Genomic DNA, 24085 nt, shown 5'->3' on the forward strand with positions numbered 1-24085 from the left:
TCTGTCCTGCATGGTGCTTGGCCTGTGGCAGGTGCTTTTTTTTTTTTTGAAAGAGTCAAGAAAGCCTGGAGAAGTTAGCAGGAATGAGTGTGGGGAAGGGAGCAGGGAGACAAATGTCAGCACAGGGTTTGTGCTCCCCAAAAGTCCGCCTGGTGAAGAGAGGCGAGGGCTTGGCAGGGCTGCGGGAAGAGAGGTGCCCACCCGTGGGGGTGAGCGGGCTGAGGGAAATGAGGGTCTGGTCTGTTGGAGGGGAGGTCCTGCCCCCTGGGCTGCCCCGGGCCTCGTGCTGCCAGTCTTGCCAGAGCCTGGTGGGTGGGTGGGCTGGGCAGGGCTCTGGCCCCTCTCCAGCCTCCGGGGCGGGGGAGGGGGGGTCCACCTCCTTGATGGCCCCAGGCCTTGGGCGCCATCCAGCCTCTCCTGTACTCAGGCCTTCCCCTTCCTCTCTCTCTCTCCCCACCCCCCCCAACCTGGCTGCCTCCCCAGCTTCTGGTTCTTTGTTTGGCATGGAGGCCCCGCCCCCAGGCACACTCACCCGGCCATTCTGGTTCAGCAGGTTCCAGCCTCTGGTTTCTGCAGCCGACACGTTGAGGCAGGAGTTTCACCCAGGGCTTCTCTCCCCAGCGGGCAGCAGGGGCTCCCCAGTGTGGTGTGTGAGGCGCCGAGGTCTCCATCCTCTGCAGGCCTTCCCTTGTGGTCGGGTCACCTTCACTTGCCCGCCCCGCCCCCCTGGACCAGGAATGGGTTCGGGCGCTGGGACGGGGGAGAAGCAAGGCAGGCGTGGTATCTGCACTACTCAGGGTTATTGTTCTCTTGTCGGGAAGCAGCCATGAATTAAATACTCCTCCAAAGTGTGGAGAAAGTAATAACCTCACACGTGTACATAACAAACCGTGAGCAGTGCTGTGAGAGAGGCGGCAGGAGTCTCCAGAGAGCCTAAAACCCAGAACTGAGCTAGTGGAGGTGGGGGCCACAGCAGGGGGACCAAGGAAGGTTTTCTGAGGAAATGATGTTTAAATTGAGATCAGAAAGGTGAATAGGAGGTAGTGGGTAAAGAGGTAGTCTAAGAGGTTTGTGGCAGAAGGAACGGCTTATGCAAAGGCCCTGAGGCGCAGGGGGTATTGCTTATCCAGTGGACGGGAAGCCAGGGCTCTGGGGGGTGTGAAGGGCTGGGGTGAGACCTGGCAGGGCTCCAGGTCTGAACTGCATCATGACGGGAGTTTAAATCTTGGGAGGCCTTTGGAGGGTTTTGATCAGGGAAGAGGCTGCCGCTTCACTCTGGCTGCTGAATAGAGACTAGGGACACAGCTGGTTAGGTTGGTGGAGTGTCCAGTCGAGAGAGGGTGATGGCAGTGCAGAAGGAGAGCAGGGAGCTGCTGTCTGGAGGTGTGGGGGAGGGGCATGCAGTGTGCAGGGGGGTGGGCAGGACACTCTTCCCCACCCCCAAGTCGGGCAGGGGCGTCCTATCTGAGAGGATCTCACTGAGAGGACAGGCTCTGCAGACAACTGCAGACTGGGAGAGTCCGGAACCTCCTTCAGAGGGCAGTCGGGGCAAGGGTGAGGCAAACTGAGGCTTCCTGAACCTTTGTGATGTCCCCATACCACTTGGGCCCCCAGCAGGTTTGTGTGTTTCCCCAACAAGGCTGCCCTCGCCCCCTCTGGGTATTCCAAGAGCAGTCAGGTAGGTCCCCGTGTCTCCTTCCTCCAGGGAGGCCCTGGGTGCTGTAGGATGTGCTTAGGATTTGGAATGCTGGATCAAACCCTAGCTCTACTCCAGATCAGTCTGATTTGTCTGTTGTTTAACCTTCTGAGCCTCCATTTCCCCATCTCAAAAACGGGGGTGATAATACTACTGATGCTAAGGCGGGTGATGGCTGCCCACAGGCAAGGTCCACCACGTGTCCAGCCTGTGCAAGCAGCCTGCAGACATCATCACATTTCATCTGCACAGAGCCCTAGCACTAGCACCATCTTGCAGATGAGGCTCAGAGGTGGTGAGTGACTTTCTTAATAATTACATAAAACCTCCAGAGCCCACTGGACCCTGGGGTGCTGGGTAAGATGGGCCCCTCCCTGCTCCCTGCAAGGCTGAGCCCTCCCAGCTCTCTGTAGCTGCAGCTGTCACTCCCGACCCTGGGGGTCCCCCAGACCCTTCCCTCCTCAGAGACTCTGCCCCATCTGCTGTCCCTCTTCTCTCCACTGGATCAGCACCTTCTCCCTCTGCTGGCTCCTTCCCATCAGCATTAAATAAATAAATAAATATTATCTTTCACATCTTAGGAAAAAGAGAAACAAGAATGGGAATTTCCTTGGTGGTCCAGTGGTAAAGAATCCGCCTTGCACTGCAGCGGACGCGGGTTCTATCCCTGGTCAGGGAACTAAGATTCCCACATGCCGCGGGGCAGCTACACCCCCGTGACACAATTACAGAGCTCGCGTGCCCTGGAGCCTGTGCGCCACAACTAGTGAGAGAAAACCCGCACGCCACAACCAGACAGAAGCCCACACACCACAACAAAGATCCCGCATGCCTCAACAAAGATCCCGTGTGCCGCAACTAAGCCCCAACACAGCCAAAAATAAATTAAATAAATAATAAATAAGTCTTAAAAAAAAAAGAAACAAGAATGTAAAAACCTCCCTTCAACCCGTCCTCCAGGTGCCATCTTCTCTTTATCTTCCCCATCACAGCCAATCTTCTCTTTTTTTTTTTTTTGACTGCATTGGGTCTTTGTTGCTGTGTGTGGGCTTTCTCTAGTTGCGGGCGAGCAGGGGCTACTCTTCGTTGCGGTGCACAATGGGCTTCTCATTGCAGTGGCTTCTCTTGTTGTGGAGCACGGCCTCTAGGTGCACAGGCTCAGTGATTGTGGCTTGCGGGCTCTAGAGCACAGGCTCAGTAGTTGTGGCTCACGGGCTTAGTTGCTCCGCAGCATGTGGGGATCTTCCCGGACCAAGGATCGAACCCGTGTCCCCCTGCATTGGCAGGTGGGTTCTTAACCACTGCACCACCAAGGAAGTCCCCAATCTTCTTTAAATAGTCACTGTACTCTGCTCTCCACTTCTTCACCTCTTGCTCCTTGACCTTCTTTGGTCTGGCTTTGGTCCCTGCCACCCCACTGACTCTGCTCTTGACAAGGCCCCCAACTATACCAACGTGAACTGTTTCTGGCAGGTGTCCTGGAGTCAAATAGGCTTGAATTCAAATCTCAGTTGTGCCGCTTATTGGGTGTGTGACCTTGGGCTAGTGACTTGACCTCTCTGTGCCTCTAAACTGGGGATAACAACAGTGAAGGACTAAATGAGGTAAAGTACCTGGTGCAGAGTGGGATTATCATCATTGAACAAACATGTTTTTGTGCCAGAGACCAGACCAGGCCTGGGCTCATCGGCACTGAGCAGGTGGTCTGAAATGTCATTTCTCATGGTATCAGCCTTCCTGGAGCTGTTCATTGGTCTGATTAATAGGAAATGGATCCGCTATCAGGATTAGCAAGGCATTTCTACGTCTTACTGAAGGCCGGGTTTCCAGGGTCTTGTGACCCTGGGTGGTGGGATTCCAGGTTGACCCTGGTGTGTGTATCAAGGTGACGTGGGTGGGCATGGCAGTACAGTGTCCAAGCCCCCTCCCTTCCCCCCCCACCACCACCGCCTCTCTGTGGACACTTTGGGGAGACGTCCAGGCCATCGGAAGGCAATAACCCAGCCAGTGGCAGCCGGGTGGGGAGGGCAGATTTACAGGACAGCATTCACCTGGGAAGACATCCAGAGATACTTAGGAGGTGGAATGTCTAGGCCTTCAGGACTGATGGTGTGTGGGGGCCGGGGAGAGGTGGAGTCACGGTTTCTGGCTTGAGCCTTGCGGTGGATGGAGGTACCATCACCCTGGTGGAGAGCAGTGGGGGAGGGACACGTCCAGGGGAGATGCTAGGGCTGTTCCCAGCAGCTCTCAGCATGCCTTTATCCTAGAGCTTGGAATTGATGGGGGGATGGGAGACAGAAGAGTGTAGCAGTTAAAGTATGGACTCCAGACTCAGTCTCCTGGGTTCAAATCTTGGCTCTGCCACTAACCAGCTGTCATGTTAGGCAAATCCCTTAACCTCTGTGTGTCTTGACTTCCTTCTGTATAAGCACAGGTAACTGTAGCACCCAGCTCATGTGCTCACAGCTCTTTGAAGAGTGCCTGGCACATAAGAAGCACTGCATAAGGGTTAGGCGTCGCTACTGTTATTTCCTCTATAGATCTTTCTTGCCCCCCACCCCATGCCTGCCCCCTGTAGTACAGGCCATGTAGGCAGTGACTGTGCCATGATGACCTGGTGTCTCTATCTCTCCAGGCAAACCTGTCTTCATTAAGGTCCCTGAGGACCAGACTGGGCTGTCAGGAGGGGTGGCCTCCTTCGTGTGCCAAGCCACAGGGGAACCCAAGCCACGCATCACATGGATGAAGAAGGGGAAGAAAGTCAGCTCCCAGCGCTTTGAGGTACAGTCTCGGGTGGGAAGGGGCAGGCAGGGCTCCAGGTCTGCCTATTCTGGGGTCTGGTCCTACCTCACCTGCTCTTGGTCTCCCTCCTTGGGGGCCTTTTGGCAGTGAGAGGACGGCTGACCCTGAGCAGGCCTCTGTGTCCTGAGCAGGCTGTGACCACATGTCTGTCCTGCGGCAGGTAATTGAGTTTGACGACGGGGCGGGGTCCGTGCTGCGAATCCAGCCGTTGCGGGTGCAGCGAGATGAAGCCATCTATGAGTGCACGGCCACCAACAGTCTGGGAGAGATCAACACTAGTGCCAAGCTCTCAGTGCTCGAAGGTACGTGCTGGGGAGGGATGGGGCCTGGTGGGTGCGGAGACTGATGCAGGGATGAGCCAGCCAGCCAGGCCCGTCCCCGCCGTGGGCTGGGGTGTTTTTGTGGAAAGGAAAAGTGGCCATCCTGGGGTCAGCGAAGGTCAGTGGTGGGCAGGCATGGTCACTGGATTTTTGGCTTGTGCCAAAGCCCGCTGTGTGCCTCGTGTCTTTGTGTTCTGCAGAGCCGGGATGTTGCTTGGTGGGTCTGGGGACTGACTTAAGGTGGGGGGCTGCAGCTACGTATCGCTTGGGGTACATGACTCGTGGCAGTGGATGTGATTTTCATGTGGAACCTGGCAGTAGGCTTCAGAGAGGTGTGTTCCCAGTCACCGTTATGAGCAAGGGCCCTAGGCTGGAGGCTGGGGCTCTGTATGTGGACTTTAATGACTTCTCTCACTCCGCGGCTCCTCCATTCATTCACAAACACTCCCTAATGCTGCCTTGTGTCCTGAGAGTTATCTGACCCGGTCCTGCCCTTGAGACTTCAGTCTCCAATAAGTCCTGCGGGTGTGGCCCGGGGACTGGGGGGCAGGGTGCAGCGTAGAAGGGAGCTGTGGTCTGAGTCCTGGGGACAAGTGGGAGTTGGGTTGGGGGCCTCGGCAGGGGAATAGCATCAGCATGTGCTAAGGCCCAGAGGCAGGAGAGAATGGTGCTTTCAAGGAACTCTGAGTGGTTCCGTTTGGTTTTGGGGTGGGGGGGTCGCTGGAGGACACAGAGAAACGGGGAAGAGTAATTCAACATGAGCCTGGAGAGACTGGAGGGCAGATGACACAGGACCAGGTTGAGAAATGAACACTTTCCTGGGGACATAGGAAGCCACAAATAGAGAGTGACATGGTCGCCCCCCCCAACCCCAGCCATGATGGAGTCATCAGTCTGAATGTGTCTGCCTATATTTTCAAAATATGGCATTGATTGTTGCTTTTTTAAAAAAATTACAGTAACAATACCTGTTCACTGTTGAAAATTTGGTAAGTATAAAATAGCACATAGGAAAAAATAAAAATCACCTGTTTATCTTACCTCTACTATTAACTTTTGGTTATCTCCTTATGGTCCATTCTCTGTGCATGCATGGTATATGTAACAAAAACAGGATTACATTCTGCTCAATGATTTGTGGACTTCTTTTTAAAAAAACATATCATGAACATCTTCCTTGCCATTTTTTTCTGCATCATTATTTTTTAATGGCTGTGGGTAAGTGTCACATGCAAGTACCCTAATTTATTTAGCCACTCCCTTATTGTTGGACACATATGTTGTTTCCAGTTTTTTGCTTTTATAAATAAGGTGCTATACGCTTCCTTGCAGATAAGATGTGTTCACCTTCCTGATTATTTCCTTATTCTAGATGCATGGAAGTGGAATTGCTGGATCAAAGGGCACATGCGATTTTAAGCCTTTTCAGTATTTCCAGAAGACTGTGTCGGTTTACACTCTCACCAAACAGGGCATAAGAGGGCCTCTTTTCTGCTCATCCTCACCAGCAGTGGGAATTATCATTTAAAAAAGTCTTTGCCAAGTTAATAGGCAAAAAATGGCATCTCAATTTAATTTGCATTTCTTTGATTACAGAGCAGTTGAACGTCTTTTCGTATTGGCCATTTTTACATTGTGGCTTTATGTGTTCACACGCACGTCCATTCAGTAACTCCTTTGTGACTGTGTGTCTGCTGCGAGGCGGGGCAGGGCCCTCCAGCTTAGAGGGGCAGTGGAGGACAGGGGTTAAGAGCAGGGGCTCTCGACCACTTACTCTCTCACCTTGTGACCTCAGGCAAGTAACCATGCCTCTGAGCCTCATTTGCTCGCTCTGTAAATAGGGACATAGTACTTGCCACCCAAGCTGGTTGGGAGGATTAAATAGGAGTTAAGCACCTTGCCGGATTCCAGCATGCTATTGGGCTGGAAGCAGCACATCCCAAGGCCCAGACGTGTGAGCTGGCTGTACCTGGCATCTCTGCTGCCTGGCATCATCTGGGTGATGCAGCCCCCACCATCCACTCCTATGGGGGGCGGGAGCCCAGAGGACAGGCCCTGGGCCAAGATCCCTGATGGTTGAGTGCTTTCATCATGCTCCCTGCCACCCCTGACCTCAGTTTCCCCACTTATGACCCCAGGACAGGTATTTCAGCACTACCCTCCCTCCTGTTGGTGTCTGCCCCAGCAGGAGCCATCTGCCCTGCCCTGGCATTTGGGAGGTGGCTGAAGGGCCAGACTGTGGCTCCCACCCCAGAGGGCATCTCTCAGGCCCTCATATTAAGGGAAAGAGAGCCTCCTTATTAGTGTTGGAAGAAAAGCCCCCCCAAAGCCCCTACACCCCAATTTTGGCCCTTGCTCTCCCCAAGTCCTCTGTTGGCACTCTCCTCTCCCCACCTCTGCCCTGGGCAGCTTTATCTTTTAAAGGGTTGAGGAGGATTGGGATGGTCTGGCAGGGGCTGAGGTGAGGGGGTTCAGACTTGCAGGGGTCTGTCCTTCTAGAGGGGCCTTCTTGGAGGAGGGTTTCTCTAGCAGGGGTCTGGGGTCTGTTTGTGCTTCTCGGCTTGGGAGGTGTCTGATGAGGTTGTGAAGCGTGTAGGGCCCTACCCATGCGCCTGGCCCAGCTGAGATGGAGCTGTGGGCCTGAATGAGCCCCTCCTGCTCCTGAAACACAGCACCCGCAAGATGAAATGCTGACTTACCATGTTGGTCTGCATAACCTTGACCCTTTGGCTCTGGGCATGGCAGAAAGGAGGGGAGTGGGAGGCCTTAAAGGTACCAGGGGGCGGGGCCAGAGGAAAGCAGCCCCGCCCTGCCGCGCCAGGCCTCCTGTGCTGGCCAGGGAAGCTGGGTGTGTGTGGGAGTTGGGTGAAAGTATGGTGTGACTACAGCTGTGGGCTGGGGCCAGAAGACAGCCAGGGTCGCTCCTGGGAGGAGGGATGGGGAGAGGATGAAGCCGGTTTGGGGGCTGGGAATAAAGGTTGAGTCTCTTACCCGCATCATAAACTGCATGGAGCTCACCACACACTGGGCTCTTCAGGGGAGTGGCCCAGGGCTCTCTGGGGTGACTTGGCTCAGGTGAGGGGTTGCTGCTTCCCAGGCCTACGGGTCCACGCCAAGCTCCCTGCCCTGCCTTGCTCCGTGCCATGCCCAGCTCCCCTCACCCTCTGGGAGCACCCACACCACTCCCACTTCATGGCCTTTGCAGCCGGCTCTCTGGGCAGGACTGCCACTCCCAGTGAGTCCCGACTGCCCTGTGATGCCCAGCCGGCTGCTCCCCGCCCCCTAGGCCCCGCTGGGTACCGGGTGGGGGTACCTGGCACAAGCTGGCTGGGGGTGAGCCGCCCAGTGTTCCTGTCTGAGTGGTAATTGAAGCCATTAGCGCACCAGTCTCTCCCTCGCCGGGTAATGGCAGGAAAAGCTCTTCTCACGCCGCACTCTTGAGGCTGAATCACTCCCCCTCCAACCCGCCCGCTGCCGCCACTGAGACAGGGAATCTGACATTTTCCCTCACGAGGGAGGGGGAGTGGAGGGGGAGTGGAGACTGGCCTTGCTTCCTGGCCTTTCCCTCCAGGGTGTGGGGAAGCCGGGAGGGTCCTGGAGCTCAGTCTGGAGGTTGTGGATTCACGTGGGCCAGTGGATTCCAGCCGGGCAGTACCGGTACTGTGGTCAGGAAAGCCCCAGAGGAGGCCAGACAGCAGAGGTGCGGGCAGGGCCCTGGTGACTTGGGCAGGTTCTGGAAGGGCCAAGAAGGAGGAGGAGAAGGGAAAGAGGGGCAAGGAGGAGGGGAGAGGCCGAGGAGCAGGGATAAGCCGTTTCTGACTTTGTGGTGGGCACCTGGCTCTGGGGCCCCCGAGTGCAGGAGGCAGCATTTGCCTCGTGGTCATGGCTACAGCAGGTAGCGTGCACCCTGCGTGTGGTGAGTGCCCTGTGTGCTGTCTGTAAGGCAGTGTGTGTGAGGTGTGTGTTGTGGTGTTACAGTCTTAGGGGCTGTGTGTGCCTTATGGGTTGTACATAAAGCAGGGGGCGTGCGTCCGACTGCGTGTGTGTGTGTGCGCGTGCGCGTGCACACGTGCTTGTGCGTACGCACATCAGGCAGTGTGCGTGGGGTGGGGTGTGTACAGCAGGTGGTGTACACCTTATGACCTGTGTCTGCGGCGGGGGGAGGGGTGTGCAGCAAGCAGCCTGGGCTGAGTGTGTGCGGTCAGTCTGGTGCTGTGGGAGGCCAGAGATGCTGTGTCTGGGCTCATTGTCTCCTGGACCCCACAGGATCCCTGCTCGGAGCTGTCGGTCAGCCATGACAGCGGGACAGAGACGGACGTCGGGCAGAGTGGTCAGGCTGAGCTGTTCCCAGTGCCTCTGAGAACTGCACCTCAGCAGTTCCTCTGCAGCCAGGCCAGAAGGGAGGGGGCCCCAGATAGGGATCCTGCCCAGGCCTTGGGACTCTCTCCTCTTCCTCCCCTCCCCTCATCGAGCCCAGGCTCCCTTTCACCTGTTCCCACCTGGCCTTGGTGTCTGCTGACTGGCCAGGACCGCACCGCTCAGGCCACACAGGAATCCAGGTGCCCACGTGGAGTGCCTGGCCTTGCCCCCTTCGTTCCAGATAGGCCCTGCGGGAGGCCAGCTGTCAGGCATGTGGGGTAGTGACCGGGGGAGGGGGGCAGTCCGTGCTGGGCCTGGACCCCCAGGCTCCGCAGTGGTTCTCACCCTGGTTTTGGGACTGTGGGATGATGGAGGCCCTCTTGAACCCCCCCACCCAACCCCCCCCCCCCCACCACAGCCCCTTTGGAAACAGCCCCAGGGACATGAGGGCTGATGAGCAACATATGACCCAGTCCTGCGGCCCTGGGCTGGCTGAACCTGGAGCGGGGCCAGTACAGAAGCTTGTGTTTTCAGGGTGGGTGGGCGTTTTCCCAGGGAGTCATCTCTCCCTGCCCCACCCTCCTCCCTGCCCCTGGCCCAGGCCTGACTTAGGAGGGTGGGGAGTCTGGGTAAAGGGCTGCCAGGCAGAGGATGACTCCTTAGGTAGCAGGATGTGCCCCCTTCCTGTTGCCTGCATACGTGTCTAGGTCATGGGCTTGTTTTGAGGAAGCTGGGCCTGTCACCTCCCTGATTTGCATCCATGGAAGATGAAGAAGGAGCCCCAGCACCTAGAACCTGGGCCAGCTTCTGCTCCTCCCCTCGCAGCTGAGGCATGACCTAAGTGCTTCTGGCCCAGTGACTGTGGGATCTGTGACCTGTCCTTCCCCGCCCCATTGTGACTGTAGTCACATTCAGAACCGTGCAGATACGAGGCTCTGCAACCATTTCCTGGAGAGATCTGGGCCCCAGGCATGGGGGTGGGAGAGGTGTCAGTATGTGGGCACTGCCAGGAGGGTCTAGAAGATCAGACTCTGGGTTTCTTGGCACCTGGGATCCCCCATTTTTTTCTAGTTCTGATTTGCGTTCAAGGTCCAAGCGGACTTCCTTCTGAATGGGTCCTCTTGTGGGGTGGGCAGTACGCCTGCCTCTTCTGTTAGCCACGGACACTGGACACCTTCCCTGTGCCTAGCCTGCCCCTCCCACCCCTGTGGTCACGGGTGCTTACATGGCCCTGCTGTGCCCGTGGCTCCCTCGCCCACTGCCATCTCCCCCAGCCTCAGGACCACAGCGGAGCCAGCACCTCCGGGAACAGCTAGCCAAGTCGGAGGTTTCAAATGCCCCTGTGTGTGTACCTTCTCCATCCCTGGTGAACTGCCACCTCTCTCTGGTTGCCAGGGGAAAGAGTATTTTAATCAGGGGAATGACTTGATAAAATTTATGTTTCAGAAAGGTCCCTGGGGATACAGAGTAGGGTACAGGGACACCAGTGAGAGGCCGGGGCAGCACTGCAGCCCAGGCAAGAGGTGGTAGTGGCCCAAACCCAGGCAGTGGGTAGGGAAGGAAGGGAGACTGGGTTTCATGCAGTTTAGAGAGAGTGGTGGCCTGCCTGGCCACCTGTGGGACTGGGGAGGCGGGAGACTCGGGGTTGCTGGCTCTGGGCCAGGTAGATGGCAGTGCTGTTTTCTAAGGTTCAGGTGTGGGAGGAGGACCTGGTTTGAGGGGCAAGTTGATGAGGCCACTTAGAAACCTGTTGTATCGGGTGTGCGCAGGCATTGGAGGTAGGGGTGTCAAGGAGGACTGGCACTCCGAGGGACATCTGGAGATGCAGTTTTGAGGGTGGAGAAATGGCAAAACTTACGGAGCCAGAGCCAAGGGGGAGGAAGAGGGCCCGGATGGAGCCCCAGACGCTAGCTCTCCATGTTGGGAGGGGAGTTTGCATAGGAATCTGGTGAGGAGGTGTCTGAGAGGTAGGGGTGAGTCCGTGGAAGTCAAGAGAAAAGAGTCTGGAAGGAGCAGGGAGGGGTGCTGTCGAGAGGTCAGGCAGGATGAACAATGAGACGTGTCTTTTGGACTTAGCTCCGTGGAGTCATGGTTGACCTTGGTGAGCACGCTGGCAGGAAGCCATGGCAGTGGCAGCTGGGCTGCAGGGACCTGAGGAGTGAGTGGGAGGCTCTCAGTGGTCTGGAGGGACTGGGCCTGAACCTAGGGGAGTAAAGGGATCAAAAGAATCGTCCTCGAGTAGGACTGAGGTGGGGACCCCACGAAGAGTTCACTGTGGGTCAGGGCCCAGAAGCTGGAATGTGGAAAGGGTACAGGCCTGGGGACGGTCCCCAGGTTCACCTGGCTGTGTGTGGCTGGGAGGCCTCACCAGCCAGGTTGTGTAGAGCCCTGTGAGGTGCCAGGGAAGCCCTGGAGGTGGGGGACTGCAAGGGGGAGGCCTCGGCTGCTTGGCTGTTCTCAGCTAGCTTGTGCTGCCGACAGGCCCCAAACAGCTCAGACTCAAAAACAAAACAGGCTTTTAAGATGCCAAGTTTGATGAAATCTGAGTGCTAAAAGAGGTGGGAGTTTTCTCTTAGAAAAAGCTGAAAATCAAGACTGAAAGCTGCGAAGGGAGCCCAAGGCTCCCCAGGCCCCCCTTACTGCCTGGAAGTCTGGGGGTGGGGTGGGGCTCTCTGGGAGAGTGTGGGAGCCTGCGGGTCTGAGGAGCCCTTCCCACCTGCTAGGGGGTGTCTTGGCCCTGACCTTACTAAGGATGGAGCTGCCTCAGGGACAGGGCCTGAGGCAGCTTTGGTTTCCTTAGAGTGCCAGGAGGGCTGGGGGAACCAGCAGCCCTGCCACCCACGAGGTCCCCTCATGCGTCTCTGTCTGCGTTTCCCGGCTCTGTCCCTGCATGCGTCTCCAGGGACACGTGTGTCAGCATACGTGTTATCTCTGCATGTCTGCACATGTGTGTTTCTGCGTCTCTGCGTGCTCTCCCTCTGGATCTGCTTGCATGAGTCTGTTTCCACAGGTGCTTGTCACTGCAGGTGCCCCTCCGCACGCACATGTAGGTTTCTATTTTTGCACCTGTCTCTTTCTCCACGTATATCTCTGTGGGTCCCTGGTTGTGCATGTATCTAGGTGTCTACGTTAAGAGAAGGGGTGAGGCCAGGCCCAACACTCAGGCACAGGAGAGGGGGTCAGGCCTACAGACGGTGCCACCCCAGGGAGCCTGTGTATGTGTGTGCCTGTGTGTGCCTGCGTGCGCACAGAGACGCCAGGAAGCTGGGTAAACACGGGTGAGAAGTTCGTGCTGACAGACGGTGCCGCCCGCTCCAGGACCCCGCAAGGCGTCCCCATCTGTCCGCTTCCCTGGTGCAGCCCCCTCCCTCTGGCCCAGACTCCGCCTCAGGCATCCCAGGCTGAGCTGGACAAAGAGACCTGTGTGTGCTTTGTAGGGGGCCTCAGCAGCCCCCTCCCCCAGTCATTGCAGCCAGCCTAGGCTGAGCCCCTGTCCACCTCCACCCCAGCTGCATTCATCAGGTCTTAGCTCCAAGCATCCTCACCTTCCCACCGTCTCCCCGGACCACAGCCCTTACTCAGGCAGCCCCTCCCTCCCTTCCACCAGAAAGCTCTCCCTGCCTCTCCTGTTCAAGTGTTTCCTACTCTTGCATCTCCCTCCTCCTTCAGGAAGCCACCAAGATAGCAGGTGAGCTGTGGAGTTGAACTGATCCAGCTCCACTGCTGCTGTGGGGACCTCAGCCAAGCTCTTGCCCCTCTCTGAGCCTTAGGCTCCCAACACCCATCTCCCAGCCCCCCACACCCTTTCACCTTCCTCTGCCCAGTGGGGATAGCAGGGAAGAAGGGGTCAGGGTTCCCACTGCAGTACCTAAAGACCATCGCAATTCATGCACACGTGTGTACCCACCACAGGTACACAGATATGTGCGGGCAGACGCTAGGAATGTGTGCGCCCTACATATGCATGCAGGCAGAATCCACAAACGGCTGTAGAGGTTCCCCAGTACCTCTGAGGTCCCCTAAAGTCCCCATGGGTTTCTCTTTCCTTCGCGGGGACCCTTTTATCAGAGGATGGATAGACCTCTGCCCCAGAGGCACAGACACTGCGGAAGTCTGGCACTGAGACTGCGAGGCAGGTGTAGGGACCTCCCGGCGCTGTGCACACTAAGGGGGCAGCCCCCAGCTACGCGTCGGTTGAGCGTGAAAGAAGCTGGGCTTCCTGGGGTTGGGGAGTGGGGTCCTGAGAAGGGGCGCCGTGACTCCACCCAGGCAGGGGCGGGAGGGGGGGCAGCGGCTCGGACCGCAGATGCGCGCCCCGCGTGGACACGGCATGTGCCGCCTTTCCGCCGCGGCGCAGAGTCTCCGCCGTTGCCATAGTTACCGGCGGCCTGGAAGGGGGAGGGACCCTTCTTCTCCTGGCGCTCCGCAGCCCCTCCGCCCTCAGGACGGGTTTTGAGGGGATTCGGCGTGACCCGTATATGCGTGTGTTGGAACGTGGGTGCATTCCCGAGGGTGGCCATGTGTGAGGGACAGTCGTGTTCGTTTTGCAGTAAATAAAAACGCTGCGGCATGTGTGCAGGGGTCTGCAGCGGAGCTGCCGGCCTGAAGCCCAGCCGGCAGAGGGCGTGTTACGGGGGCAGGATGGTGGCTGGCTCCCCCAGGGCTACCCTGAGCCCTTCCGGGGGGGCCGGCGCCCCTACCCTGACAGGCGTGGAGTCCCACCACCTTGTCTCATGCCAGCCCCACCTCGACTTAACTCTGTGACCTTGGGCAGGTTCCTAGATATCTCTACACCCCCGTTTGCTCACGTACCTTACATAGTTTCGGTAAAATCATTTTGTAAAGCATTTTAACGCGGTACCTGGAACTAGTAAATGCTCCATAAACCTAACCTTTATCCCTCATATCTGGACCTCTGTTTTCCCGGTTGTTGATGGGTTTGGAGTGATCATGCAACGTCAGCCTGAGGAATTTGCCCTGGTCCTTAGCCTGAGTGGTTCAGGCTACAGTGGCCCCAAGGTCCTGTGGTTCCTGGGCGGGGTGGAGGAGGCGGGGGTGAAGAGGATAAATGTCACAGTCTGATGGTGGGTCAGTTTACACCAACCTGCCCAGTGCTCAGCTTGTCCAGAAACGCGCGGGCGTCGGTAATGGCTGCTGTCCTTGGCTATATTTGAATGTGCCAGCGGCCCCCGCGGGTGAGCGTAGAAGGAAGAGCCAACAGCAGGTCATTCCCGAGGGGCTGGAGTCCTCCTGTGAGACACGCTTCCCTTCCCCAAGGTGCAGAACTGCAGCCTTCTGACTTGTGCCTGGAAGCCTAGTTGGCACAAGGGACTGGCTTTTGGGTCCCGCTGTTTTATGGACAGCTCTTCACACACGCCGGTTTTAGGCTCTGGCGGTTGTGCCTGAGGGATGATCTGAGCCAAGGACAGAACCACTGAGGGCACGATAATTGAGGGAGGAAAATTAATTGTCCTTAATTTGGCACAAATCCCAAAGACTTTCCCCGTGTTAGGAATTCAGAGTATATTCCCAGGACACAGGGCTGCAGATGTTTGTACTTCTTCCCTTCTCCTTGAGCAGCACCTTGTGGGTAGAGATGAGGGCGAGCTGACTCCTGGGCGCTGACTCTGGCAGGCCGTGCCCCGGCAGGCCCAGCCCCCCTCCCTCCTCCACTGCTCTGGAGGGCTGAGCAGGTAGGATTGAGGTCTGGGAAGAACTAGACTGGTGCCCCAGTGGGCTAGGATGGCTCCAGCAGCCCTGAGTGTCCCCTGGCTGTTGGGGAGGGCAGGGAGGGGGGACGTGGACGCAGCCCTGCCTGGGCCTTCCTGGAAAAGCAAGTGACGGCAGGACCAAAGGAAGCTGTTCCCCTGCTTGGCGCATCCCAAGTCCTGCTTCATTTCCATCCTCCCTTTCCTTGCCACTGTTAACGTTTTCCTTTTAAAAATCAGCTGAAAGTCAGGACGCTGTGGGATCATATTTACAGCCAAGGACACGCTGGGTTCACGTCTGGAACTTATAGAGCTGTAGGTGGGGAAGTGTTCTGCCAGTTACCGGGAGAAGCTGGGAGGCGAGACCGTGCTGGGAGTCCTATTGCTCCCCAGCCCGAGACGCCCCCCTTCTCCTGACAGGGCCACAGTCCCTTAGGGATGCCCCAGGCAGCTGGAGCCTCGGCAGAGCGCCCCCTGGGATGTGGCAACAAATAGAGGGCTGTCTTGCCCCTGCCTGCTGAGGCTCCTCCAGTTTCCTCTCCTGCCTGCCCACCAGCCAGTCCCCCTGGGTCTCTGGGGGGACCAGCCCTGCCAGCCTCTACTTTCCTTCCTTCTGAGGATCCCTCTTGTCTTTTCCCTGGCACAGGAACCTGACCTCAGCAAACATCCCCACATGCTCATCTTGTGCTGGGCCTGCAGGAGGGAGACGGGAGCGGTGCTGGTCTCCTGGTCCCCCCCACCATTTAGCCCCGCTCCCCTGCCAGGAGACTGACAAAGGACAGGGTTCCCCTTCCCGCATTGGGTGTGCCTGGCATCCACACTGGCAGAGAGGCTTTGCCGACTTCTCACACTCAGTCTGTGGTTTGCTCCTGGAAGGGAGCGCCTCTCGCCAGCCCAGGACGAGAGAGGGGGCCCCAGGCCCAAGTCTTGGTACCTGTCTGCCCCCAGTGGCCCAGTCCCTGCTAGTTATAATAATAATAACGTCAACCAATAGCCATTGGGTTCGGATTCTTTGTCAGGCACTCTCCAGCAGCTTATGTGTATCATTGCATGTAGTCTTCACAACGGCTTTACAAGGAGGGCACTTGAACCCTGTTTATAGATAAAAATGGATAAAGGGAGAGGATTAGTAACACTCCCAGGTCACAGAGCTAGTGAGTGATGGAGGTGGGCGCTCCACTTGGTCTGTACTCATCCAGAGCCTGTGCTACCAGCCCAGTGTGTGCTCCCAAGGGTGCAGAGTGGGCAGCCTTGCCCCATCCCCGGCCCCTGAGGGCTGATGCACGAGTCCACGTGTAGGGAGAGTAGGGGTGTGCTGCTGTGGTCCATGCCTGTTGCTCTCATGAAAGTGAGCCCTCAACCCCTGGCAAGCCAGGAGAAGGCAGCCGTGGAGTTTTGCCCCCCTCATCAACTTTTGGTGTCCTCACAGGGCTTTTTTATCTCCTTAGCCTCCACATGCTCAGACATGGTCCCCAGGCCTGACCATGGCTTCCAGGGTCAGGACTGAGTGAGGGAGGAGGGTCAGGGTCAGGACCGGGGGTCGAAGGTGGGTCATTGGTAGGGCAGAGGGCGCCCAGAATCGGGGCCAGAACTCAGGCTGTGACGTGGGGCTCTGCCCCGTAGTGGAGCTGAAGGCTGGATACAGGCAGTGGAGGGGACACTGCACGTGCAGGAGAGGGAGTGGGGTCTGAACGGCACGGGGAGCCTTTGGGTTGAGTTGTGGCTGTTGATGTCACTGTGTGAGCCCTGGACCCCCTGCAGCCCAGCGTCCGTGGAGCACTTTCTGCTGTGGCCAGGAGAGCCTCAATCCTCATTTTCCCAGGCCCCGGAGAGATAAGTGCTCATGTCTGCAGTCCGAGGCATTGCTTCTCAGACCCGGAGACTTCCTGACAGGGCAGGGTGGGCCCCACGGCAGCTCCCTGGCCCTGTGAAGGGCAGGGCTGGGCAGTGGGGCTCGGGACTCTGGTTCCTTATGTCAGGGCAGGCTTCATGCTTAGAAGTCAGGGCAGAGATAAGTCGATCCCAGCCACCCTGGGAGTCTTAGGGCGGTCCTCGTGGGCAGGCAGTGCCAGCCCTAACGTGCACATCTGCTCTTTATCTGCAGAGGAACAGCTGCCCCCCGGCTTCCCCTCCATTGACATGGGGCCTCAGCTGAAGGTGGTGGAGAAGGCCCGCACGGCCACCATGCTGTGCGCAGCAGGCGGGAATCCAGACCCTGAGATCTCTTGGTTCAAGGACTTCCTCCCTGTGGACCCCGCCACGAGCAACGGCCGCATCAAGCAGCTGCGTTCAGGTGAGCAGAGGGCGAGGGTCAAGGGGCCGTGCAGACTTCAGGAAAGACATCAGGCCGGAACCCAGCACAGCCTTCCCTCTTGGGCCTGGGTGCCTGGGAGCCACGGGAGGCCTCAGCCTGGGGCTGACCCTCCAGGGCTGAGCAGAGGGCGCCCAGTGGGTGGGCCAGATCCTGCTATAGGCCCACCTGGCCCGCCCAGGAAGAAAGCTTGGCAGCGAGGGCTGGTCAACTCTGATTCTTGCACCTTCCCGGGATTGTCAGACTCCAGACTTCAGTCCAGCTCTGCTCCTTGAGGCACGAGTGTTGTTCCCAGCCTGGTGTTGGGCTCTGCGAAGGTGCTCTGTGGGCACTCATCCTCCACCTTCCCTGGAGCCTGGCCTGAGGGGGGCCTGGGTGATGCTTCTCTTTGCTTCTTCAGACGGCAGGGAAAGAGGCCAAAGATGCTTGATTCATCAGGCTTCAAAAGGCTGGACCTCAGAGGCTTGGAGCCAGGGGGATGTGCTGCCACCCCTCGGCCACCAGGGCCACCTGTCTCCTCTGGATGTCTCAGTTGAGCCAGCTTGGAGCCCCGCGAGCAAGGATGCCGCCTTGACCGGGCAGGAGGTGTCGCCCCGTCGATCGATCTGCCTGCGAGGCTCCCGCCAGGATAATTGATTCAGTTTTTGTGGGAACAGAGCAGGCGGGAAAGGAGCCTTGGAATCCGCTTAGCTGCAATTCTGCGTCTGCTGCCAGCATGGGCTGCACTGATAGACCTTGGTCCAGGAGCCCTCCTGCTAGCTGTGGGATGGCTGGCTCAGGCAGGATGGCTTGGGCAGCACCAGCCAGAGCCCCCGCTGCCCATCACCTATGGTGTCGACACCACAAAGGAGGACATGACTGTGCCCCTTTCAGGGCTCTGCAGGCTGCAGAGGTGCCCCGCCACTCCCTGGGCTGCCAACCCCTCCTCACCAACTTCTGCCAGGTGGGCACCCCTGCGGTGCCCAGGGGAGGAGTGAGGGATAAGCCACCCAGCAGGGGCAGGATTCTGGCCCCAGCCACGGCCACCTGAGACAGCCTGTGAAGTGTTAGCTCATTTAATTTAATTTAAAACTCAACAAGATGGAGGCAGCTGTAGCGCAGTTAATTAAAACAGCTATAATCAAGGCAGGAAACGGTCCACCAGCGTTTGCGGCCACTGCCCAGCGCGGCACAGTGACTGCCATGGTTCAGCTCCTCTGCGTTTCCCCGCAGCCCCCAGGCAGGCTCCCCAAGCAGCCAGATGGTCCTCCCCGCAGGCCTGGCCTCTGCCCGGAACGGCGCTGACCGTGGCAGCAGTTCTGGGAAGGCACGCTGTCTCGCGTGTTCGTTCGTGAAGTATTTGTGTAGTGCTTGCTGTGTGCCGGGCCCGGTGGCACCCATTCACGACCCCGTGAGTCAGCTCCCGCCCAGGACTCCGCTGGATGCTGCTCGGCGCCTCCTCAGCCTCTCAGCAGCCGCCAGCACCCTCCCTCCCTCTTAGCCACTCTCTCCTCTGTCTCCCTGGCCTCCCTCTTACTTCTCCGAGTGCCCCTTCTCTGTCTGCCCTGCAGCCCCTCCTGCTCGTTTCTCCAGCCGGGCAGCCTGTGAACCCTGCTCTTGTCCCATAGACAGAGCCGTTCCCCCACCAGCTCGCCCACTCTTATAGCTTCAGGTACCATTTACCTCCACTCCTGAGATTCCCAGTTCCGTCTAACCCAGACATCTTGCTGGAGTTCTAGACTAAAACACCCATCTGCCTTCTGGGTGTCACCCTGACTGTGAAGGGTGGTAACTTCCTTCCCAAACAGCGGTGCCCTTCTCCCACTGACCCTCTCTCTGTCGAGTGGCAGCCCCTCTAACCTGAAATCTAGGACACACTGCAACTCCTACTCCATGTAAGGAACCGCCAAACCCTCTTGATTTGCCACCCACATGATTCTCAGTTGGTCCCCTTTTCTCCTTCCGCTGCCTTGGCCGTATCCCAGGTCACCAAACACTGCTCTCCCTGCCTCCAGGCTCTCCCCTTGAATCCATCCTGCAGCACTGGCGGAGTTTTCTGCCTGCACCCTCTGTGCTCTGACAAGCCCAGTGGCGTCTTGTTGCCTCCATGGTCAGGTGCACACTCCTGAACAAGGCACACAGAGCCTTTCTCGCTCTTCCCCAGCTCGCATCTCCGGGTCATCTCATCCCCAGCTCTCACCTTCCCCAGCTCATCTCATCAGGTCCCGGCTGCACTCGCTAGCTCTTTGGCCTCGCTTAAGTTATTTAACTTTGAGCTTCAGTTTTCCCCTCTTTAAAAAGGAGTTACGGTGAGGATTAAGTGAGACAAAGGCAGGGAGAGCTGTAGTCGACTGGCGTGTGATGAGGGTTCCATGAATGGGGCTCTTTGTAGCTCCGGCCACTCCCCGACTTGCACTGAGCCCCCGACCACATCCTCGCCCTCTGCTCACATTCACTAGAATGTGAAGCTCCCCTTCTCTGCCTGAGACCTGCTCCTTCAGGACTCACCCTGCTTTGTGTTGTCACCGTCTGGCTCCAGCTCTGCTCACTTAGGCTGGGCACTCTGCAGGGAGGGCCTGGGATTGGCTCCCGTCTGTGAGGGCCCCGCAAGTGGCCAGCACAAGCCCCGCTATAGGACAGGTATCTCTGAGCCCTTAGGATGAATGATTTCCTGAACGTGACCTTTGGGCCCTGTCCTTTCAGACTAACGTTCATTCCCCCTGCTTCCCAGGTCCGGGGAAGACTTTCTTGTTTGGCCTTTCCTGCCTCCTGGAAGCTGTGACCTAAGGGTAGTGGGCCCAGGGCCCAACTCCTGGGATGGTACCTGAGGGGCCTCAGTCATCCCACCTCCACAATAACTGACAGGACTCTCTCGATCACTGCCTGACCCTGGGCCCTGACCCTTGACCCAATAGCTGCTGCCCCTGTCCTGTACCATTGAGAAGTGTGCTGGAGCTGTGCCATGCACATTTGACATCCCTGTTGGAGTGGAATCGGGCCCCTGTGCGCTCGGCTTTTACAGGGGCCTCACAGTTTACGTGTCACCAACAGTTTACAAAGTGCTTTCCTGCCTTTGGTTGCACTTGATTTTCCTGCAGCCCTGAGAAGTAGGACAGTTTGTGATTATCATGCCTACTTTACAGCTGAGTTAGGGAGTCACCCACCCCGGGTCACGTGGAGATCTGAGGCCGGAGAGCTCCCCTGGGACGGCATCCAGGGGGCTTCTGTCACATCTGACTAACCTGGAGCCTGGGGAGCAGCTGGACCCTGCTAGGGCCCCAGAGCGCCATAGTCTCATCCTCTCCGGACCTCAGGCCCGCGCTGACCGGTACCCAGAACTCCTCAGGCATCTGCGGGCCGAGCCCCAGCACGTGTCACCAGGGCGTGAAGAGCTGGAGAGGAGGGCAGTTGGCAGCGTGCGCGGCCCAGGCACGACTTCTGCTCGACAGGCGCCTTCTTCTCCGAAGCGATGTCACCTGCCGCCACAACCTGAGCCTCTTGGAGGATTTGAACTTGAGGCCCGGTGTGGGCCCTGGGGGAATGGGCACAAGCTCAGGGAGAGTGGAAGTCAGGAGCGGGCAGCATCACTGGAGCAGCGAGGGGGCTGACCTCCAAGCGGGGCTCCGAGCCACTGCTGTTGGCCCTGCACTCTGCCGAGCCTGGACGGGCCCCTGCGGGACACCGCCTGTGCTCCGCTCCTCCCGGCGCCTGCGTGTGCACGCCGCCATCCCCGTTACCCTGGAGGACCACTTGCCCACCCTGTCCACTGCTCACCCTGACGCCTGAGCCGGGGTGCCGGCATCGGCTGCAGGAAGAGACCCGCTGTCCCAGCGGATGGGACGCTGCGGTGGGCCTGAGGGCTGCAGCCCCTGCTCTGTCCCACCATCAGCCAGTCTGCCAGGAGGGCCGCTCTCAGTGATGGTCGCTTTTGTCTGAACACACTGGCACCCCTCAGGGGCAATGTGAAATCCGGGGGACCCTCCAGTCTCCCACACCCATCTCGGGAAATGGAAAAGGCAGATTCTTTCAGTTTGGTGGGGAAACGACTTTTCAGAGAGGCCCAGAGACTTGTCACACAGCAGGCTAGGTTTCGGAAGAGCTGAGGCCGGAAGCTGGGGTGTCCCAGTCCTGGAGCATCTATGCTGCCACCCCTCCCTCTCCCTGTTCCCCTCCCCATCCCAGGTCAGGCCTGGACTGTAGGAGTCGATCAGCCGTGTGGACTTTTTGGTCTCGGGACCCCTGATTGTAAATATCAGAGGACCTCCAAGAGCTTTTGTTTGTGTGGGTTTTATTTATCAGTATTTGCCATATTAGATGTTAAGACTGAGAAGATTTTAAATATTTATTAATCCACTTTAAAATAATTAAAAAACCCATTACATGTTAACGTAAACAATATTTTTTAATGGAAAATAATTATATTTCGTGAAACAAAAGCACTTAGTGAGAAGAGTGGCCCTGTTTTACACTTTTACAAATCTCTTTAATTTGGGGTTTAATAGAAGACAGCTGGATTCTCATACCTGCTTCTGCGTTTGGTCTATTGCACTGTCACATGTCCTGAAGCCTCTGGGAAACTCCGCTGTATGTTCATGAGAGAACAAGAGTGAAAAAGGCAAAAAGCTTCTCAGTATTATGAAAATGGCTTTGACCTTGCGGACTCCCCGAAAGGGCCTCCGGGACACTGAAGATCCGTGGACCACGCTTGGAGGATCACGGTGATGATGGTTCTTCCTGGACAGCCTCTGTGTGCCTTGCACACAGCCCAGGTCCCAGCAGCTGCCTTGGCCTTGTCTCCAGCCTCTGTGTCCAGTGGGAAGGCTGTGAGCCAGACCTGGTTAGTTCCTGCCACCTCATAAGCTGTGTGACCTTCGGCTTGGGGCACTTAATGTTCCTCAGCCTCTGTTTCCTCATTCTTGCTGAGATGGATAATTCCTCCTAAGTGGTTGTCTTCAGGTTCAGTGAGATAGTAACTAACCAGTGTTTGTCTCCCTGTACACTTCCCTCCCCAGAAGTGGGCAGAGAAGGGCAGGGTGGACGGGGCTGACCTGGGCCTGCCCACAGGCCCCTCACTCCTCTGGATGGGGCAGTGGTAGAAGAGGGGGTCCCTGTTGGGAAGGGAGCATGTCCAGACCTCATAATAGCCCCACACCAGGCATTTGCAGGGTGAGCATCTGGCTCTCGAGGCTGCTGATTCCCAGGGTTACAAGGCAATGAACAGGCAAGGGGCGGGGGTGGGGAATGGCCCCTGGCTCTCACCAGTCAGGTGGGGGGACTCTGCAGTCAGTCGGTTTTTAGCAAGGTTGGGTGGCTTTACAGGGGTCTGCCACCGGGTGGTGAGTAGGGGACTGGTGTGTGTGTTTGTGGAGGGCTGGTCTGGTGATAGCCTGAGGTGAGCTCTCCCTTTAGCCATTTCTTTGGTCTGCTTAAATGCCCTGCTTTGGGTAAGTGCTCTGTTTTGAAATCCTACTCACCTGTGGAATCTGGGGAGCCCTACAGGGTGGGTTATCGCCTCTTCTCTTCACTTTGCCCTTCCACTGAGCTCAGCCGGCAGAGTCTGCAGGAGCCCTGACTCACCACCCTGATTCCTGGCACCCCCAGCCCTGCTGGCCCAGCCTCAGTCTCCCCCTCCTCAGAGCCGTGCCAGTGACCTGGGGAACACAGCTTTGCCTACACGCAGCCTGGTGCTTGCTCACACCTAAGCCACGCCTCAACTTCTCTGTGTATTTAAGGCCCTCTCTCATGTTTTATTTTATCTGATTTGGCTTTTTGTGGCTTTCCTTCCTTTTGTACTAATGCTTCTCTCTGATCTTATTTGCATTCAAATTACCTCGCCAGGTGGTTCACCAATCAGAGGTAAGAATGCTGTCCGTGCATCTCGCCACACCACGCCTCGCCACCCGCCGCCACCACCACTCCATCCCGTCCAGTCCAGTCCGTCACCTCCCCCATCCCCATCCCGACCTCTCCAGCCTCCTCATCTCCAGCTCCAGCCCCTTCAGCACCACCGGCCACCACACACATCCACTCTCAGCCATCCCCTCCTGTGACTCATCCATTGCAAGTCTGGATTGTGGAGATACTTGGCTCATCCCTGTCTTGGGGCTGGAAGCCCAACTGCCCAGGCCTTCTAGGCCAGCCCCACAGAAGGGGCTCTGTTGGCTCCTGCAGGGAAGCCAGGCGCCGGTCCTCAAGGCTGGCCAGAGACAGAAAGTCTTCCCATGAGGTGGGGGAGCATGACCAAGCCTTGCCTTCCCTGTTGAGAACCTTCTTTGTCTTGGGGCCCTCGATTATTACTAACTTCCCTGTTAACATCCCAGCCCTGTAGTAGAATGAGGATCCCCCTGTAAATCCCCCAGCTCAGCAAACGCTAGGAGGGACGCGCAGTTAAGACTTTAATGTAGAGGCTGGGATGACAACAGAAATAAATAGGATCCTAGGTAGCCTGATGGATCCTCTGACCTATCGGCCCCAGCTGCTTTCATGCAGCAGGACCCTACATTCTGCGGTTCCAAGCCCGGACTGTACTCAAAGGTCCGGTTCGAGTTTGACTCACCTCAACTCCTTTAAAAACTCAGTTTCTCTCTCAGAAGTCTGTTTCCTCTTTAAGTCGGGGCCAGGGCCCCAACTCCCTCATGGGGTCGTGAGGATTAGAGGAGAGGAAGAGAATTTGGGCAGTGTCTGGCCCAGAGCAGGCACCCTGTAAAATGGTTGCTTCCATGAGGCTTTTATTCAGTATTCTTGGGCGCATCTAGACCCTCAGAGTGCAGGGCCAGGCTGCTCTTGGAACAGAAGACGCGGCTGGGTGGAGCAGCTGCTCCCCTGTGGTGCATCTGGTCCATCACCCGCTGAGGACAGGACTCAGCCTCCGGATCCCCCCGCCTATCCTCTCAGCCTATGCTGACTCTTC

The 24085-nt window shown here is 57.5% G+C and overlaps 1 protein-coding gene across 1 annotated transcript in view; it reads left to right on the forward strand.

The window, feature by feature from the left end:
- PTPRF (protein tyrosine phosphatase receptor type F) overlaps positions 1 to 24085 on the forward strand; it is an 86020-nt gene that overhangs the window by 18689 nt on the left and 43246 nt on the right. Inside the window, exons 4-6 of the mRNA XM_068539705.1 lie at positions 4332 to 4477; positions 4659 to 4800; positions 16990 to 17178. Coding sequence (XP_068395806.1) covers positions 4332 to 4477; positions 4659 to 4800; positions 16990 to 17178 — 477 coding nt within the window. The remainder of the gene's footprint in view (positions 1 to 4331; positions 4478 to 4658; positions 4801 to 16989; positions 17179 to 24085) is intronic.

The sequence above is a fragment of the Eschrichtius robustus genome, chromosome 3 (genome assembly GCF_028021215.1).
Source record: "Eschrichtius robustus isolate mEscRob2 chromosome 3, mEscRob2.pri, whole genome shotgun sequence".
In the NCBI taxonomy this organism is placed as follows: Eukaryota; Metazoa; Chordata; class Mammalia; order Artiodactyla; family Eschrichtiidae; genus Eschrichtius; species Eschrichtius robustus.